Below are 20,725 nucleotides of genomic sequence, written 5' to 3' on the forward strand. Positions count from 1 at the left end.
TCATTTACAAAGGATGAAAATTTTAAAATTCACAAATCTGTACTGCAATCATTTGTTATTAATATCAAAGAAATTAAATAAAATCTACCGTTATTATACTGGATATTAAAACTTCCCAATACTTCTTATAACATATGTAATATGTTTGACGACTATAAATCTTTCTAAAGTGCTGACTACTATTCTTTCTGTAGTTATTAGTTATCAAATGTACCAGGCTTATAATTTGATACGTCGACGCGCTTTTCGTCTACATAAGACTCAGATCAAAAAGGTATAAAGTCAAAGAAATACAAAGTTGAAGAGCAGTGAGTTCAAAAAATTCCAAAAAGTTATACCAAATACGGCTAAGGTAATCTATGTCTGGTGTATTGTCGCAAATTCATGGGAGGTGTTCGTTGTTCTGTGGTTTATATGTTGTAATATACTATAATATCATTTATGTATTTATTTCTCTTCTGTTCCGAGTGTTTTCTTGTCATGGTGTAATACCACAAAAGCATAGTACGTAATACCCTGAATTACGAAAAACAACCACTTTCCACAATAGTAAACTATCTTTTTGTCTGTAAACTGTTCTGACACTCTTTTTTTTATAAAACGTTTTTTCGTTATGATTTTCAATTGCATTATAAATCTTATTTTAATATAGATGTTTATTTCAATGATTGGCTTACGATTATGTAATATATTTGTGTTTGTTCATATAAGATAATCGTCATGTGACTCATGTCATATAAGTTAAGACGAATGTAAGTAAATGTATCAAGAAAAGAAAAGCAGTTCGTATTACAAAGGTAGGACATATTTTTATATTTGTGACTCATGATTGTTTTCTTTGATATGCATTGCTACGTATTGAAGCTGTTCCAAACGGAGTTGAATGCTTGAATAGAATGAAAATACTCCTGTATCAAACTATATCACTGAAAATACATCAGTTGTAAAATTATGTATTTTGAATTGTGCTGTAAGATTATTACCATTACTCATGTTAATGTTAATATAATAACGCTGGGAGAAGATTTAAAAAAATTGTTAACTCATAATAAGTCCCTAGTTGTATCTATATACGAATTAGGAAGTGATGAAAACATGTCAAACAAAAGGTTCAAAATGTTAAATGATGCATGGACATAACATTAATTTCCTTTTCCTTTTTGAATTTCAAGATATAACATACCTTTCTAGCCAAAAATGTATCCAGGGGTTTCTAAATATACCAGATACATAGAAACGTAAACGTAAAGTTTGATATATAGTTTTATTCTAATTGCGATTCATTTATTTAAGTCTCACTTTTTTTTTGCAATTTCTAAAGAACAACTTTGAATAGGTACTCTCATGAGTTATCTTATCCCGCCTCGATACTTAATGAATTTCGTATTCATGTTATTTGTTAAAATTTACTGTCGTTTATGTTAATTATTAATATAAAGGTATGTTAAGGCGTGCTGCTACATAGTTATTATATTGTCTCTGTATCGCTTTACTGAGTCAGATACGTTATTTAACCATGTTAATACATAAAGTTACCGAATTTTGTAATGAATAACGAAAATATTGTACTCGTATTTGGACAAGGAAACAGACGCAACCTAAGGAATATACCAAAAGGACATAAGTTGTCCTCGAAAATAAGGCCCTTACCAACATCGTTGTTGTGTGTAAATCTCATTACATTAACTGCTTGATAAATGAATTAGGTATTGACAATTCACTTTGAAACTCAACATTATCCCCCACGACAAAAGAATTCCTAGATAATCATAGAAATTTCAACCAAAGATGAAGAACTAAACCTTCCGTCACTGGATTGGATACCTTAATCATCTTTTAAAATGCTGGTCATCTATGTACTTTTTTTGGCTTTTTTAACTTTTTTTTTATTCGAGCGTCATCAACGAGTCTTTTGTAGACGAAATACAAAATGTCAACCCTGGTAATCATGAAGTGTTTATCTACAAAAGTGTCCTTACAAACAACGGTATATTGCTTGGTCTAACAAGTGCATCACAAAACCTCTTTCTAAAAAGTAAAATCACCAAAAATACTGAACTTAGAGTAAAATCTAATCGGAAAGTCCATAATCACAAGCCAAAATAATATAGCAAAACACACCAAAAACGAATGGACAAGAACTGTCATATTCCTGACTTGGTACAGGCATATTCAAATGTAGAGAATGGTGGATTAAACCTGGTTTTATAGCGCTAACCCTCTGACGTTGATGACAGTCTCATCAAATTTCTTTATATTTACAATGATGCGTGAACTAAACCGACATAATAAATAGAATAGTCAAAATATGGGTACTGCAGTCATCATCGTGTAACAATTTTAAAAAGAACAATTTAACGGAACACAAAAACATCTATCTACAAACACATTCATTAATTCGCGTGTCTGACGTCAGAATATTATATACATGACATATATTTGTCGTTCAATGTATATACAAACAATTCTAAAATTTCACATAGGCAATGTTAGCATACAGGGTTAAAAATCAAAAGTATGTAAGAATTCATTTCAGAGATTTAAAACAGTTCAAAAGTGATATAGAATTTATAAGAATTCAGAAATAGTTCATTCCACTACGCGATTGAATAATTTTAACGTTTGTGGTTCAACGTATTTTGTATTTCATAATAGAAGTATATCGTAATGACATATAATAGAACAATATCACACTGACGGGATCTAAGTTATTAACATCAATTTTATCATCGAAGCCAAGCTTCAAAGTAATTGTGAAACTGCAAACTCTCAATTGTTAAACGATGATGACTGATGTACCCATATTTTGACTATTTTATTTATTGTGTCTGTTTATTTAACGCATCAATGTAAAAATATCGGAAATTGATGAGACTGTCATTAAAGTGAGAGGGTTAGCGCTATAGAACCAGGTTTAATCCACCATTTTCTACATTTGAAAATGCCTGTACCAAGTCAGGAATATGACAGTTCTTGTCCATTCGTTTTTGATGCGTTTTGTTATTTGATTTTGCCATGTGATTATGGACTTTCCCAATTGATCTTCCTCTAAGTTCAGTATTTTTGTGATTTTACTTTTTTCCTAGATGGCGTGAATAAAATGAGGTTTCTAAAAAAAATCCAAAAGTCTAAGACACTTTCATTTTGCAATAGTATAAAACATTGAATTTTCTAAACTTTACGCAAGTATTCCCCTTTTCAAACTAAAAGACAAATTGAAAGAGTTGTAATTGCGTTGTTTCATAAAAAAGAACGGCCAACGTAAATACAAATATCTTGTTTTAGGGAGGGATCAATCCTTTTTTTGTATAAAATCACAGTGATTAAAAACAAATGCCCTGAAACTAACATTATCACGATGGTTGCTTTCTCGATTGCCAACAAATTGAAACGCTGTCTTCCTGGTGTTAGAGCCGATCATCAGAAAACACAGAGTTACAGAGAAACAGAAAGTTAAAGGATCTATAAAGTGTAAGGTTCGACATACACTGAATACCGTCGGACCATAACACGTTACAGAAAAGGAAACCAAACCGTCTACTTGTGTTTACATATATTCTCAGTTATGAAATAAAATATCTAAATCCATAAAATCTTATACTGTATTAGAACTCAAATAATCCATGGTGGTGAGAACGGATCTTGCAGGCTCTGTCACTGGTCTGATCGGGTCCCCAGTAAAGATTAGTCTTACATAGACAAACAAACTAATAAACAATTCAACAGTCAAGTAACAATGTTGTCACTTATTCAGATTATTTCTATAATCTCAATTTAAAGATATCACCACCATTCCACATTACGCAACATCGACTTAGCATAATAAAAACATCGAAAATATCAAGTACCGATACCTACTACTTTAACATCATCGTATTTCGCCTTACTATTCATAATTTGGAAAAGGATTACTATGAATAACTTAATATTATTTAGCACCGTCACCAACAACATTAGTATTTACTTTCACTTGCAACTGATTGAGCACTTTCACCGGCAACCGTATTTAGCAAAAACTTACAACCTGAAATAAACCAAAGGTTAACTTTCAACATATTTAAGCTTCTATTTTTCAAATAGAATTTACAAATTCCCAACTTTGTCAACCCAACAATCCATCAGTTCTGTTGTTGTTTTGCTTTTATTTTCCCGACAGACCAATGGCAGAGCTTGGTACATATTGTTTACCAATCGGCAACCATTGATCACATAAAGGAAATTCCCATAATGTTGGTATTGTTTGTAAAAATGGATTGATTTTAATCAATTGAAATTGGTTTTAACCTTAAATTTATAAGTAGATTATTAGAAGATCTTTACCAGTATTTTAATTTAATGTCTAATAAGGTTACTACAGAGAAAATAAGGACTCAGTAAATGAAATAAAACTTCTAAACAAACCCACATACACAAATCTATCGCATCCTTGAAACAACAACCAAAATAACGAACTGTTCTTAAGAAGAAAAATAAAAAGTTAGCAATATTCTTTAACCTTACTTACCGCTATATAGATGATGTTCGCTCACTAAATAATTCAGAATGTGGCTATTTTGAACGCATCTATCCCATCCAAATACAGATAAAGGATACAATAGAGACAATTAAGTCTGCACCCTATCTTGACTTATCTAGAAACTGATAATGAGGGTTGGTTGAAAACAAAGCTCTACCACAAAAGAGAAGATTTCAACTTCCCAATTGTGAACTTTCCATTTTTATGTAGCAACATTCCTGCAGCATCTGCATACGCATTATATATTTCCCAATTGATACGATATTCCCGGGCTTGTACAATGTATATACTATCATGATTTCCTTAATAGAGGGTTGCTGCTCACAAGGAAGCTATTGAACAAAGAATTCAAAATGCTGAATTTTTAATTATCCCTTCGTAAATTTTACGGACGCTATCACGAGTTAGTTGACCATTATGGAATAACCGTTTCACATATGACATCGGATATGTTTCTTATGTCCCAACCACAATCCTCTTCCCTTTTCACGATTGTGACCCACCGAATTAGTCTATTTACCGGGTTTGTACTAACATGAGCAACACGACGGATGCAACATCGGAGCAAGATCTGCTAACCCTTCCGGAGCAACTGAGATCATCCCCAGTTTTAGTAGAGTTCGTGTTGCTTAGTCTTTAGTTTTCTATGTTGTGTACTTTTATTTGTCTGTTTGTCTTTTTCATTTTTAGCCATGGCGTTGTCGGATTATTTTTGATCCATGAGCTTGACTGTCGTCTGCTATCTTTCGCCTCTCTTTTATGATATATCCTTTCCAAATATGTTTTATTTAAGTTCGAAAAAGGTACATTTTTGTTTTATTTTTTATTTGTTTCTCTATGATTGACATCAACATATTTCATTATAAATGTTCTTCAACTTTATATTTTATTTGGCCTGATACTTGAAACGCGCATGTGACGTGAGAATATATAAGTCGTGTATTTTTTGTGAATATTTGTGGACGGTGTATAACAGAAGGTATTTAAAGCCAAGTATTCATAAGATTTCACTTTGTATAAAATGTTGACCTATTCCAACGTTTTACTCTAAGGATTTTACTGTCCTTCATCTTCATATTTGAATTATTTTTTCCGAAGTTTTATTGCAGTGCCAAAGTATTACATTGGTATCTTGGATGACTTTATATATTGAATGTCCTGGTTTTTTTTGGTTATAAAACTGTATTTACAAATATCGACAACAGAAGTAAACCAATGGTCAAACAAAATGCAGAGTTTGCATTAGCGTATTCATCTCACCCTCATGTAATTATTAAACTGATCATTAAAACCATGAGATCTCTAAATTCGACAACGCCGGTTAAAATGCGCAATAGATTACAATACGTCTGCAACGAAATGGTCGCCGTTTCTTTTCCAATAATGGTAAAGTTTGATGAAAGATTAATGACATAAAGAATATACCACAGAGGTGAGTAAATTAAGATTTTTTTTAAACATGTAGCATTTATTGCACAATTGTCACATATCCGTAGTATTTTTACATACACTTGTAGTGTATTACATTTTGTATTAATTAAGAGTTATCGGTATTTGTATAACGTTCTTTGCTAAATCTGTTTCTCATCGAATTATACTTATGAATTTCAATTTGATATATTCTGCTTCTCTATTGGAGTAATATTTTGTAGCAAACCTTAGCGAACCATTTTTTAGGCATAGCAAACACGAAATTACCATCACTACTCTAAACGTGAATTAAGCTAGTAGAATGCGTTGTTCGAAATACCTTTAACTCAAATTACTGGTCGTTCGTTTTTACTTACAGATTTTACAAATGAGAGGCAGGATTTGTTCGTCCTTCTGGATCAAATAAGATTAACCCCTGATCCCTACAGGGCTCGTGTAGTCTACTTTTTAATGTTTTGTTTTTGGACTGTAAATGTATTCTCGTTTTCATCTTTCTTCACAACTTATGAGTATCCATTTAAATCTTCCGTTTAATTTCTTAAATTACGTAAACTGATTTGCTTGTATTATAACCATATCAATGCCATGGGTGGCAGATACCACAAGGATGTCTCCATTGTATTATTTATTACTAGTTACAATTGTATATCGGCTGATTTCGACTTGAGTTATTCAATTTCAATTTGATAATAAACGAGCATCAAGCGATAACAAATTCTTCAGAGTTGATTGATCTTTATTTGCTATATTTAAAATTCACGTTGAGTTAAATAGAAAGTTTGCGTCTCGTTATTTAGTCTTCTTGAACATACCAGACATGTGAATTCTTTTTGTATGTGTCGGAATATAACAAACTTGACACGAATTTCACTGTGCGTGTTTTGTATGGGCTAAAAGAAATGGCATATCTCCATTGACATAGAGAAAATATACAACGTTTAACCGTTGAAAAGCATTTATGATGTAACAAATAACCAATAGAAATGTCGCAATATGTTTAATAATTTTGACTTCGCCACTCAAATTTACATTGGCTGAACAGTTCATATTAAGTCAAGTAATCGGATGGATATAAATAGAAATACATCTAACAAAAACACAGGTAGACGTGGAGGGAATTTTTAAATATTCCCTTAAATATAAGTCTAAAAAAAAATCAATATGTAATTTGTATTTCCTAACGAATAATAAAAATAGAAGTTTTGTGAAGTAATTAAACAACCTCATGGCACAAGTGATTGAAATCCAAGAAACTATCGATGGATAAGTTTAACGAGATATACATAACTATTGTAGTGTTCAAATTTCACCATTTTGATCCCCTTGTACTATTTGTATTTAATAATACATGAACAATTATGAAAATTGTTGTATAACTCAACTCTGATAATTTTTTTTTAATCTGATGTTGGTTTGGTATTCAAATATGCGAAATATGGATCCAATTGAATTTGCAACACAACTACAATTGCTTGTGAATTCAATTGATGATTTCGAGACAATCAATGACAACAACCGAAATAGAAGAGGTGATAAACATTGTGTTCGAACAGGTTAAATATATGAGGTCGTTGCATATCGGAATTAAAAGACTTGATTAGTCTATCAACCCTCGTGAATTTGATGAACCTTACATTAAATCAATCGAAATTATTACGTGTGACCACCATAAACGAGCTTATACAAGAAACTCACGTGAACATTAAATTGCATGTGAACTTTACAAAACAAAATGGTATGTTTCATGATTATTATCCAATTTGAACATGTTGATTCACATACTTTATTTAAGAAAATTGTGTGACTTTCATTCGAAATAAATTCCTATAATTTTACGTTAAATTCACATGAACTATCTTCATATGAGTTTTACGTATAAGTTCATTTGAGATGAAATTCACATGGATTGACATGCATTTAAATTCACATGATCTAAGTGATATTTATCAGTGTAACATCTATCTTTTAAGCACCAAATATGCTACCTCCTTTTTCTGCCTTCATGCCACTTATTCTACTGTGCCTGCAAAAAAGGACACTGAACAAAACATGATTTATATGTAAAGTTGGTGATGTATTTAACTTGATTTTATTTCACTTGACTGGGCGGAGTTTAACAGGTTCGCTTATTAAAGACCAGTCCATCTGTAGACAGGAGTAGTGGGACAAATTCATCAATGAATTGTCCAGTTGTTAGTTCCATATCATACATACACTCAGTTCTTTTGTCTATCCGTTTGGTGACACTGACTTGTGATTAAGAATCTATAATAATTATAACGGTAATCGTCCTTATCGTACACATCTTCAAATAGACTGTCCTTAATTGTGTACATTAAAATGTATGATCAGCCCAATAAGTTGAAATAACATTGGTAATACTGCTAGTTAAAAAAATAGCTTTACTACTTCGATTGTTCTTACAAAGAAATCCTTCACCTTTATAGATAAGTTTATGTTCAAATGATAAAGAACACAATCAAGTTGCAGTATACTAGATATTACAATATCACAAGAATCCTAACAGACAAAGTTGTATAATTTTTTTTATATGAATCTGTCAATTGCAAATTTTAAATCAAATCTGAATACTTAAAATAAATTTAAGTACCTACCTTCAATTGAAACCCCTCTTGTACTGCACATACTTTTTGTATTAATATTTGTCATTCTCCCATTATGAACAAAATGCAAATCGATTGATCAAGTATAAAAAAAAGAAGATGTGGTATCATTGCCAATGTGACAACTTTCCACAGACCAAAATGACACAGAAATTAACAACTCTAGGTCAAAATTTGTTTCATAAAGCAGAGCGGCTAACACAGATACAAATATTTCATTCAAAAAAGGCACAACTTGTATATTTAAAATCAAAAATTATTGTAACATAAACCAAAAAAATGATTTTTTTATTGACTAAATAATTGTAACGTTTGGAGACCAATTTTTCAATAATTTAACGAAATCATTAAGGTTACCGACTGCTCCTCTCTTCAAGATGACGTTTTATTAGTTCTTATGAGCTATAGCTTCCTATGAAAAATTTAAAGAAACTAACATTAACCTATAATTACTCCTTCCTGTAGCTGTTTAAAGGGGCTTGACATAAAATAAAAAAAACCATCCAGATAAAAGACATGATTTCAATTCTATTGGCGGCTGCATATGGCGCATATATTTCAACGTTAATATGATTTTCAAGGCTTGAATTTCTAAGATACCTCCTTCATTCAGAAGTACTGATTACAAGAACAATATATATGCAGTTCAGTATTTTTGTGATCTTACTTTATTGTTTGTTTCAAAAATAGTTCTAAGTGATGCAGTTGATGATTTCGAAAAGTGTAGGAATGGCATTATGATTTGTATTGATTATTATATTATATATGTGACTGCGGATATGTTTTAATTAATGATAAACACATTTCTACTCTAATTGCCAATAATTGTACAAAGCTGAATGCAACTTTAATAGGAATTTTAACTTTTATATGATGGATGAATCCTGTAGATCAGTAAATACTCACACAAAGGAGGACATGAATTCACCTTCATGGTTCTTGTTAATCATTTTTATATGTGATTTTTAATCATTGTTTTTTATCCTTTAAATGTTTTACATTCTGATCATCCTTTTGTGTGGTTTTGTTGAACTAAACATTTTTGATTGCCCCTTCACGGCCGACACTCGGCTAACCGAGAGTTTGGTCGGTTAATCTATATTGAGTATGCGGCTATATCGGCGGTTGGTCTGTTAATCGGGTTGGCTAAAGTCTGTTAATCAGGTGTTATCGAGAAAATCATTGCAAGGTCAGTATGTTTCATTGTATAACTTTTTCATTATATTTATATCATAAAACTTATTTATGTCTGACAAAACGATTTGGAGTACTGAATCCAGTGGTGTAATTATTTTTTTTCTAGCTTCAATAAACGATCTATAAAATGAAAAGGCAAGTTACTCATCAGTAAATTTATACACATTTTACACACACAAAATGTACACAAAAATGACAAGTTGGTTGAGTTTACTTGCATGCAATATTTTGAACATCGAAAAAAGACAGGCATTATGTTTGTTTACCATATTAACATCAATATATGTGAAAAATCTACACGAAAAACTGTATTTTGGTGACATAAATCAATTTTTGATAAAATTGTGGTCTGTTAATGGGTCGGATGTATAAAACTCGGTCTGTTAATTGGTCTGTTAAGAGTTATGAATGACATTACAAGCATAATTTAATTGCTATATGGGGTGTTATCTGAATAAAGGGATAGACTCAAGATTAGTGGCTAAAATATTTGGAAACAACACATGAACAATGAAACATAAGTTTAGACAATGGAATCTGAAAATTGATAGAAATGGTTTCAAAAAGTGTAATATCAAAGTAATGTTAATTTCAAAAGACAATACATACCGGAAATAAACTCCTCATAGACACCAGGATTGAAATTTTTTATTTACGCCAGACATGAGTTTCGTCTACGAAAAACTCATCAGTGACGAAAAAAATGTTTAAAAGGCCAAATAAAATACGAAGTTGAAAAGCATTGAGGAAACACAACTAATACCGGCGTCACACATCAGCGTATATCACTGGCGTGTTCAAAACCATTTACGCTGCCAATACGCTAGTAATTTTGGATGCATTTAACCTGTCAATCATAGTTGTAACGTGTGCAAAACGAGCTTTAAGCGTGTACTGGGCGTACTAGAAACGTATGTTGACGTATGTTGTATGTTTTTTCATGCTGCATACAAATTTCCTGGGATTGTAGCGTTCGTCAAGCGTATTTACTTTCCTTCATTGGCTAGAGGAATAGGGGGAGGGTTGATATCTCATAAACATGTTTATCCGCGCCGCAATTTTGAGCCTGTCCCGCGTGCGGGGGTTTCTCTCTACATTAAAGACTCATTGGTGGCCTTGGCCTGCTCTATGGTCGGGTTGTTGTCGCTTTTACACATTCCCCATTTCCTTTCTCAATTTTACCTTTGTATTTCGACGAACTACAAACTTATGCAACGCGCTTTGAACGATTGCTAAGCGTTCCTATGGCATGCAACTAACGTATACCGACTTTGTCAATTTTCTCTGTACGTTTGGTGCACGCCGGTCTATACGCCAATGTGTGACGCCGGCATAAGGTAATCTATTCCTGAGGTAGAAAAGGCTTAAGTATTTCAAAGAAAACGCATGGAATTTAACCAGCTGCATTGCAACACATGACAGATTCATAGATGTTACAGACTTTGAACAGACAAAAAAAATAAGGCTGATTGATAACTTGGCGTAAATAATAAATTCGTGCGAATTCGAGCAGCCAATCAGTCCATATAACGCTATATTGAAGTGACACACCCTTCAATGAAATGCAAAGAAATAAAATTAAAATTAAAGTTCTCTTTCTATAAGGATACTGTTGCACCGTATTGTAATTTTTTCGTCACAAGTACATCTCATTTTTTTCAATGTGAAAATATAAACTAAAGGTAGTAAGACTATTGTCGTGGCTAAATAACTCTTAACTGACACGATTTAAATTGTCCAACCCATTAACAGACTGTATTCCCCTAATATTCATTAAAATGTGGTATTACTCAACTTATATAACAATTATGAAATATTTATCAATGACAATTATTTTTTTAGAACCAAAGTACTATTTTGTGTCCTTTAAATCATATATAAAAATGTTTATTAGCCTTTTATCCAAAATATTGCTATGCGTACAAGCATAAAAACCACATACTTGCGAGACGCCTTTTCGTTTTACTTAAAACTGCGCAGGCTATGCATTTTTTTTTACTGGTGGAAAATGTTCTATGATAGATATCATTTTGTCAGACACTTTTCTTTTTTTGATGTGGTTTTCATAATATGGCAAAAATCTGTATATTTAACAGAGTTTAACATTAAATTCTGAGTTTTACTCTTAACAGACGTATAACCAACCCGATTAACAGACCAACCGCCGATATAGCCGCATACTCAATATAGATTAACCGTCCAAACTCTCGGTTAGCCGAGTGTCGGCCGTGCCCTTGATATTTTCCGTTTACTACTACTGGATTGATGTCATCATAGATGCCATAGTTTGAATTTTTTTATATGCGCTAGACTCCCTTTCGTCTACAAAAGACTCATCAGTGATGACCCATTCCAAAAAAGGGTTAAATAATTACGAAATTGAAGAGCATTGAGGATAAAAAAAATCCTGAAAGTGCCAAAAAAAGCATAAGTAAGAGAGTCATTTGATTCTCTGTCATTAAATAGTTAAAAATTGAAATCAAATTGAAGATAGGTATAAGAAGATGTGGTATAAGTGCTAATGAGACAACACTGCATCCAAGTCACAATTTGTAAAAGTAAACCATTATAAGACAAGGTAACGTCCTCATCAAGGGCATATTTTAAACAAAATTTTAAAAATGTACTCAAATACGACTTCGGCTACGATTCCTGGGATAGAAAACCTATTACATATGTCAATGTTTTATTATCAGTTCATAACATGAACCCATAAATAATAATGTATAGCAACACAAAAGTGCTGACTAACGGGCTAAGAAAAAAACGTAGTAACAATAGCTTCCTAAACTATCTTTTCCTAATAAAGATTGTATTGCCGTCATAAATCAGGGAAATACACAAGACCTTCTTCATAGATCATTATGTCCGATGTACCATTATTTGTTTTACCTATATCACGCAATTCATTCCGATCAATAAATCATATACCAAAATGTGTTGCAATATCTCAATAGTGATTCCCACACAACGAACGAGTGCACTCCAAAATAATTTCAATAATCTACCTTTATCTGGACCGCTCGTGACAATACATTTGAAATCCATTGATGATTAAGAACCGATGTGAAGAGGAATGGTATCAAACGGGACCTAAAATTAAGAAAAGGAATGTCTAAGTAGGTTGAAGCCATAGTTTCTTAATAATCTCTAAATTTATAATCGTACAATTGTCGAAAGGTATGCTTCAAATGATGTAAATAACGAAGCACCGATTACTGAGTTAATGATTCTTTATTTGATTGGAGTTATTGCAAGTAACAATTATTGTAACATTGTTTTGTTTCTTTTAGTAAATTTCTTTCTGTCGTAAAAATCTGTCAATTCTACTTCAAATGATTTATCTATGAGAGTTGTTCACGACAAATTTTAGGAAAACATGTCTGGGTCTCTGATATTTGGATACTTATGTTTTGTATTTCTATTAGTGCATGTTGTGCTGATCTCGAATGTGTTTGTTAATTTTGAGTCCCTTAATTGATTATAATAATATTTTGTCTGTTCCCCTTCATGTTATCATGAAAGTGTCTTATATTCATTTCATCTTGTTTTAATTACAGCAAACCACATCATATGAGATGGGTAATAATGAGTCAACATATATCCCCTCAGATATTGATCAGAAGATTCAAGCAGTGAATTATTCAGTAGTATTTGGAATTGAGATAAAAAATTCAACAACACATAACCTCCATTCACCTAAAACGACAATACACTGGGGATATTTGTTATCTCCACCACCTACCTCAATTGGTCCTGATGAAAGAGGAAGCTTTGTAAGTATTTGCAGGTCTTGTTATGATTTAACATTGCAAATTTTATATTATTTGCGTTTAATGTATTTATGATACTATTTTCATCCTCATAATATGTTTACACGTGTGCATTGCAGGTGGAAAGCCCTTTTACTGTTCTTTGAACAGTTTTTTGTTTGAATTATCATTTGTTATTTCCCTTATTTGTGCGCTTTAATTTGATTTCTCGAAGTGTCGATATAATATCGAACATAAAGTGAGCGATATTTAACCAAAAAAAAAGTCTAGTAAGATTTACCTTTCCTCGTTCTGTTTCATCTAGTTGTTAATACTTTCAAATTGGATAAGATATCAACAAGCGCTTTTCAAAAAGGGACCGTTAGAAAAGATTTAATTAGTTCATGCATTTCAACTACATAATGAGTATTCCTCCTAAACCGAAAGCGAAGCATACAAAGCGTCTGTTGAATTGGTGACATTTATTCACTAATATGAACATCAGGTCAAGATCAAAAGTAAAATAACAAACATGAAAAGGACAGAGCAAAGTTCCAAATATTAACTATTGCCTTTGATCGTTACTTCACATTAACCGGGGGGAAAAAAGTGTTGCAACATTGCATTAAATTTTTCTGTTTGATGCTTTAGCTAATAAAGCATTCAGAGTAGGGAGAGAGAGAGGCAAAACATACCAAACTCACGAGTGTATATAGGATATTTTGTTTTAAAGAACGGGAGCCGACGATACGAAGTGGATTTCCAACTTGAATATTTTCCGTTCAGAGAATTTGAATGTGTTGTGAATATTCTCTGTAAATGTGAAACAAACAAAAAGTAAATCTGTATTTATATACAGTCAATGATTTACACATAAGGTATCCTCAAAATATGTTAAGCCTCGGCGCAATACTAGCAGGTATATTATACTACGAACCCGGACTGCACCTTGGCAGTAGTTTTTTTTTTCTCTTTCGTACAGTAGTCAAAGGAATGGTGTCTTGTAATCATATATTGTCGGTGATAGTAAGGTATCACAGAATTTTAGAAAAACGTATTATCTTTTATACTTTCACAAAATGAAAATCATGTTATTCTTAAAACAATAAATAATGACATCATTTTACAAACAGAACTTTTGAAACAATGTTGAGGTGATTTTCAAATTCAAAATGAAACATTGTTCTCTTATTTTACCTTCAACAAATATCAACCGAAGACAAACAATCCGATAGTTTTCTACCTAAATCAAATCAAAAGATTTACATATTACTGTCTAAAAGTTTAAAAGAAAGAAAACATAAATCAAGTCTGAATAGTGGGTGAAGTTTAAGAATAAGATAAAACAAGACAAACATGAAAGGAAAAAATATGACTGTTTGTCAACAAAGATTGTCAGTTTCAAGGCAGCTCTTCAAGTACATGATGCGTTTTAGATGGTTCCAAGTCTCATTTTTAATTGTTTGGAGCAATACAAAATTAGATTAAAAAAAGCAATTTCAAAAACTATTATAATCATTCCTTAACAGAAGTGGTAATATAATTCAAAATTTATGAAAAACAAATACAGTGATAGCTTTATTATTGACGACATGCATTGTATCCATAAATAAGTAAATGATATCTTAAATATATGTACATAAAAGTACTTTGAATTACATAACTTATAAAATTTAAATTGATTTATTTTTGTTTAGATAAACAGCTAAGCACCTTATGTCACCGAAGTTTTAAGTGGGTTTGCGATGCTCAGTCTTGATTTTCGTATGTTATTGGGGTTTTTTTCTTTTGCCATGGCGTTGTTTGTTTATTTTCAACGGGTTTTAATGTTCCTATGATATATATCTGTCTTCTCTCAATTGTGCACGTATGATAAAAACATAACTGTCACCGTCAAATTTGCGTTCAATTTGAATTTTTAATGTTTATAAAAGCTAACGATAAGAACCATAATGACAAACAAGAAAAAGGACAGGATATTCATTTTGATCTTTGAAATCCCGAAGATTCTAATATTTCTTCCCATTTATCCTACCTACAGACAGAACAATTAACAATCGGTTTTGGTTTTTTTCGTTTGTAAACCACATTATATTAGCTGAATGGTAAAAGAATAAGCTATTGAAAAAAAAATCCATTCAAATCAACTTTAACTATAATTACTCGTGCGAGTGCGACTTAAAGACTACTTGAAATGTTTACAATGATACACAGCTTGGGTTCGATTTACTCAAACTGTGTTATACACTGATGCCTTATGATGGTAGATTGTTTTGACTAGTTTGTCAGTTCGTCTTCAATAGGAGTTCGACTGTCAAATCAGTAGCTGACACAGATTTCTACAACGGAGGAATAAATCAGAGAAGAGGAAAACAACCTAGAACAATGATGATTAAAACATTTCTCAGCGTTGCTAGCTTGAAGTTGTTTTTTTTCCCTCGAAATGTGAGAGTCAAGTTCTTTCTCTGTACGATACGGGTGCTCCAAGAATGGAGGTAAAAACTAAGAGAAGACAATAAAAAACTATCTGATGATTTGAAACATTTCTTCAGCGGTGCGAGTTTGTAGTATTTTTTTTAGTGGTGCGAGTTGATAAAGGGATGCAGGTTGTAAAAGTGTTGGAGTGCAAGTTGGGGTGGGCTGAGTTGTCATAAATTTAAAACAAATTGAATACCAAATTATGTCTGCCTGCTTACACGTAAACGTAGATGGTAAAGGTTACCAGCTACAGAACTTTATTTGTGGTTTAGTCAATAAAACCACGCTAATTGAAGCAGTTATTATATGAAGTTATTATGTTCATTATATACACTAAGTATGTAATATTATGTAATACATCAGGAGGTTATCTGCACGGAGACAAATCTGCAAATTTAATAGTAAAGATGCTCTTAATGCAAAACTCCTCAACTGTTATGTCTCTTTATGGGGTTTGTAAATTGCGGTTAAAAGTAAAGTAAAAGAAGAAAATTTTCTTTCATTTGAATTAATAGCTATTTCATTTCATTTTCTTAAAACAATGTTGAAAATATTGCGTTCCAATTATAAACAATATATCAAATACTCACTTAATTATGTATTTACACATTTGTTTGAAAACTACATATTGTATAGTGTGATGGCAATACAAATGTGATCGTCTAACAATTTTTGAACAGTTTTTAAAAAGAAGATGTAACAAAAGTAGTGTTTTATTTCTAGTAATATAAGTTAAATATCTAGTTTTATGAATCAAGACTCTTTTTTCAGATTGCTCACAAATTCTTTGGAACTGCAACAGGTACTACTGGAGTTGTGTCGTATTTGGTTGGAGATACTGATTCCCGCATGGTTGTTATGTAGTCAGCACCATTTAATTTCGATTTTTACGACAACGTTTTAGCAGTAGGTTTTTCACAATACCATGATAAAGACATCTACCATAGAATGTATGATGAAGAGGGAGAAGACGAACAATTTTCCAGAGACAAATATCTTAATACTTGTAATGTTGTTAAAAAAACGAAAGATAACATCACTGTTGAAGGAATAATGGGAACAGCTCATAAAACAAAAGTTGCAGTAGATTTGAAAGAAAATGTTCAACGTTCCAGTACACGTCGATATTAACAGACAATAAAGAAATTACAATATTTTTCGATATAGTTACTTTTGATGTAATAACAATTGTGTATTAAACCTTATGTGATAATTTACATATTTAAATTATACGATAAATAATTCCTGTCTACGTCAGGTAAGATAGTTGTAGAATACAAATTAAGAGAACAGAGATATTTTTAGAAATTACTGAGAGAACTGATTTTTTTAAAAGATTTGTTAGCCAATCAGATAGGAGATACCAGTAAAGTATTAATAAGCTCGCTTTATGCTGCCATTTAATCGTAGCATATTTTAATTTTGTTTTTGAATTAACTAATTACAAAAATAAGTTGTTTCAGTATTTAAACTGCTGTGCATTCAAAAGTGTTGGCTTATTCTGACTTAAGTTGTGAACTCAAATAAGTTATCCTGTGTGATGTAAAAATACCAGGGAAAGAATCATGGAATAAACTTCGAACAATACACGTGTTTTTATTGCGAAGAAGTCTTCAGTTATACGAAATGTGCTATTTGATATCTTGATTTGGAGTTTTATTATTCATAGAACTGAGGTCGGTTTTTTTATTTATTCACCTATATTGCATTTGAACATTACATTTATACACTTGCACAAACGCACGTGGATTTGAAACACGAGGCGAAGACAAACGTGATGAGGAACACATAAATGGTAGTGCAGTATACCATCATGCATTTCCACTGCAAAACGCACGTGTTGATGGGGATCCAATGATGCACCAAACACAAACAATAATAATAAAACACGGCCAGTAATGACAATTGAGTTCTGATTGAAATTATGTCAACCTTATCATCTATCAGTGTGGCAGAATGTAAATATAATAAAGAGAAGCGTTTGATCATAGACTTGTCTGCGCCTCCTGATGATCCAATAAATCATAGTTTAAACGAACTTATCAATAAAGATGAATTTTCTATGTAATATGTTTCAATTGGTGATGCTTTATCGCAAATATTATGGTTGTTTCATGGAATCAAATGGGATGACAGATATTACTTTTTTAATAAATTGTTTAGCCAAAAAATATTTGACACACTTTCATAAGCAATTTGTTGGATTGCTCAGAACAATTTCATTATAGAGCACATTTTATACTTGTTAGATGATTTTCTAGTTATTGTACCAGAACAAGACAATGATCAACAAATTATCAATACTATTTTTAGATATTTTGAAGTCATTAGGTGTGCCACTTTCAGTTAAAAAAAACTGAAGGACCATGTCATAAATTAGAACATTTAGAGATGTTTTAGATACTATTAATATCTCTGTGGAAAAGGTATTACGAATTCAAGAAATTATAGAATATTTTAGTAAGCACAATTCTTGCACTAAAAGAGAGTTATTAAGTTTACTAGGGAATTTAAGTTTTGCGTGCAGAGTTATAGTGCCAGGTAAATCATTTGTTTCACACTTAATTAAACTGTCTACTACTGTTAAAAAGTTGCATCACCAAGTGCATTTTAAAAAAGCTGTAAACAAGATCTTGTTATGTGGTCAAATTTTTTTTAGAGATTGGAATGGCGTTGCCTTATTTTTCAAATAATAATATAATGAATGCGGCGGGCATTCACTTGTATACTGATGCTACACCTTCCTCATTTGGAGGTTTTTATCAAAATGAGTGGTTTCAAGGTGACTTTCCTTGTGACCTATCAATGTCTTGTGAGCAAATATCTATGGCGTCTAATGAATTGTATCTAATTGTAATGGCATGCGTACTGTGGGGCGACAGATGGAAAAAGCTAACGTATATTATTCAATTGTGACAATTAAGCTACTGTTGATATTATGAAAAAGGGATATATCTGAGATTCAAAGCTTGATGAAGGTAATGACAAAGCTCACTTATCAATCAGCAATTAATAATTGTATAGTGCATGCCAAACACATTACTGGTATAGCTTATTCTCTTTCCCGTTACCAGATGGTGAAGTTCAGAGCCTTGGCACCACATGCCAACGCGATACCAACTCCTTGTCTGCATCCCTCCGAGAGCTGCTAATGGTTTGAATTTAAAAATAGAAGAATTATAGGATGCGTCTTTGAGCAAAAGCACTAGACTGACATATAAATCCGCTTCTAAATGTTTCAGAACTTTCTTGGTCATGAATGATTGCCCCGAAGTTAATCTCTCTTATGTAAGAAAATCTTCTAGTTTATTTGGTAACTTATTGTCAAAAAGCACTTAATCTTAAACACAAGACTATTAAACTCTATCTTGCCGGAGTACGCCATTATTATTGATGATTTTTAGGATATGATCCTATGACGAATGCTATCAGAATACCAATTATTCTTCGGGGTATTAAAAAATCATAGAACAATGTTGTTCAAGAAAGATTACCAATTACATCATCAATTTTGAATAAGCTTTGTGATTTATCATTGAAAGTAATGTTTCACCAGTGCTAGATCTCATGTTTTAGTGTGCTTATAAAATGGCATTTTTCGGTTTTCTGTTTTCCTCAGTGTGGATAATTTACCTGTCGGTCTTAAAATAAATAATTCCTGTACAGTACTTTTGTAAGATATCACTGTGGATAACATTTAACACTGGCGCTTTACTAAAATCTCGCCTTTTTGTCGAGGATGAATTTCAATCATCGCCGTTAAGCAGGGAAACATTTATTTCTTCCTTGAGACAACTATTGGACACACTCGGCTATAATACTGTTAAGTTTTGTGGTCACTCCTTTCGTATAGGAGCAGCTACATCCGCAGCAGCATGTGGTGTCGAGGATCATATTATTCAAACATTGGGCAGGTGGTCATCAGACTGTTACATACGATACATACGAACTGATGCCAACGTATTGAGATCGCGCCATGTTAATTTCGAGGGAAATAATTTTACCCCCAAGTCAATTATACATCAGTATAGCAAATATTCTTAATTATCAGTTCCAAGTATTAATTTATTCTATAAGTAAGCATGGGATTTTTTTTCATGTCGTGCTGTTGGTATCCACCGCAGCCGATATCCCGCTGTTGGTATCCACCGCAGCCTTTACCCCCTGTGGGAACCACCACAGCAGACTCAATATTGCAAGTATCAACCGCATCCTTTAGTTAATAGTTTATTTTTAGAATAATGTTTCAAATTGTTGTTTAGATTAGGTAGATTTTTTATACAGTGTGTAGAGAAGCCCCCGAGAAAGCCAAAACATAGATACATTTATTGATTATATTGTTATATTTTTTATATGCTGTCATGTAGTTTTAGCAATTGTTTAATACTTATTAGTCTAGATAATAAATAAATATACCACTATGCTATTTTATGATGTTTTTTTTTTGTGACCTGGTTTTGTTAACGTATCAGTATGTCGTCTTAGATATAATGCGAGGTTCAGAAGGGATCGGAATTACTATAGAGACAATAGCATTTACTAATTGTCATTTAGAGAACACATGTGATTATACACATAGATGTAACATTTGAGTTGTCGTCGTTTGTCTTTGGTTAGTCGTTTTTTTAAGTCCCTTGTACTAGCTAAAATATGATTGTATAAATTGTTAAATATATAAATTGGTTTTTCTCAAATTCCAAGTGCTGTACCTATATGATATAGCAATA

General features: G+C 32.0%; 1 protein-coding gene across 1 annotated transcript; it reads left to right on the forward strand.

The window, feature by feature from the left end:
- The first annotated feature begins 749 nt into the window (after nucleotides 1-749).
- LOC143054751 (tereporin-Ca1-like) lies at nucleotides 750-20,424 on the forward strand. The gene is made up of 3 exons (XM_076227788.1): nucleotides 750-797; nucleotides 13,329-13,544; nucleotides 16,770-20,424. The coding sequence occupies exons 2-3, from the start codon at nucleotides 13,347-13,349 to the stop codon at nucleotides 16,860-16,862; spliced, it is 291 nt and encodes a 96-aa protein (XP_076083903.1). The 5' UTR covers nucleotides 750-797; nucleotides 13,329-13,346; the 3' UTR covers nucleotides 16,863-20,424.
- Nucleotides 20,425-20,725: the final 301 nt, after the last annotated feature.

This window comes from Mytilus galloprovincialis, chromosome 12 (genome assembly GCF_965363235.1).
Source record: "Mytilus galloprovincialis chromosome 12, xbMytGall1.hap1.1, whole genome shotgun sequence".
In the NCBI taxonomy this organism is placed as follows: Eukaryota; Metazoa; Mollusca; class Bivalvia; order Mytilida; family Mytilidae; genus Mytilus; species Mytilus galloprovincialis.

Coding starts and splice junctions, on each gene's coding strand:
- LOC143054751 (XM_076227788.1), top strand. CDS start 13,347: ATGGGTAATAATGAGTCAACATATATCCCCTCAGATATTGATCAGAAG. Junction 13,545..16,769: donor CTGATGAAAGAGGAAGCTTT/GTAAGTATTTGC, acceptor CTCTTTTTTCAG/ATTGCTCACAAATTCTTTGG.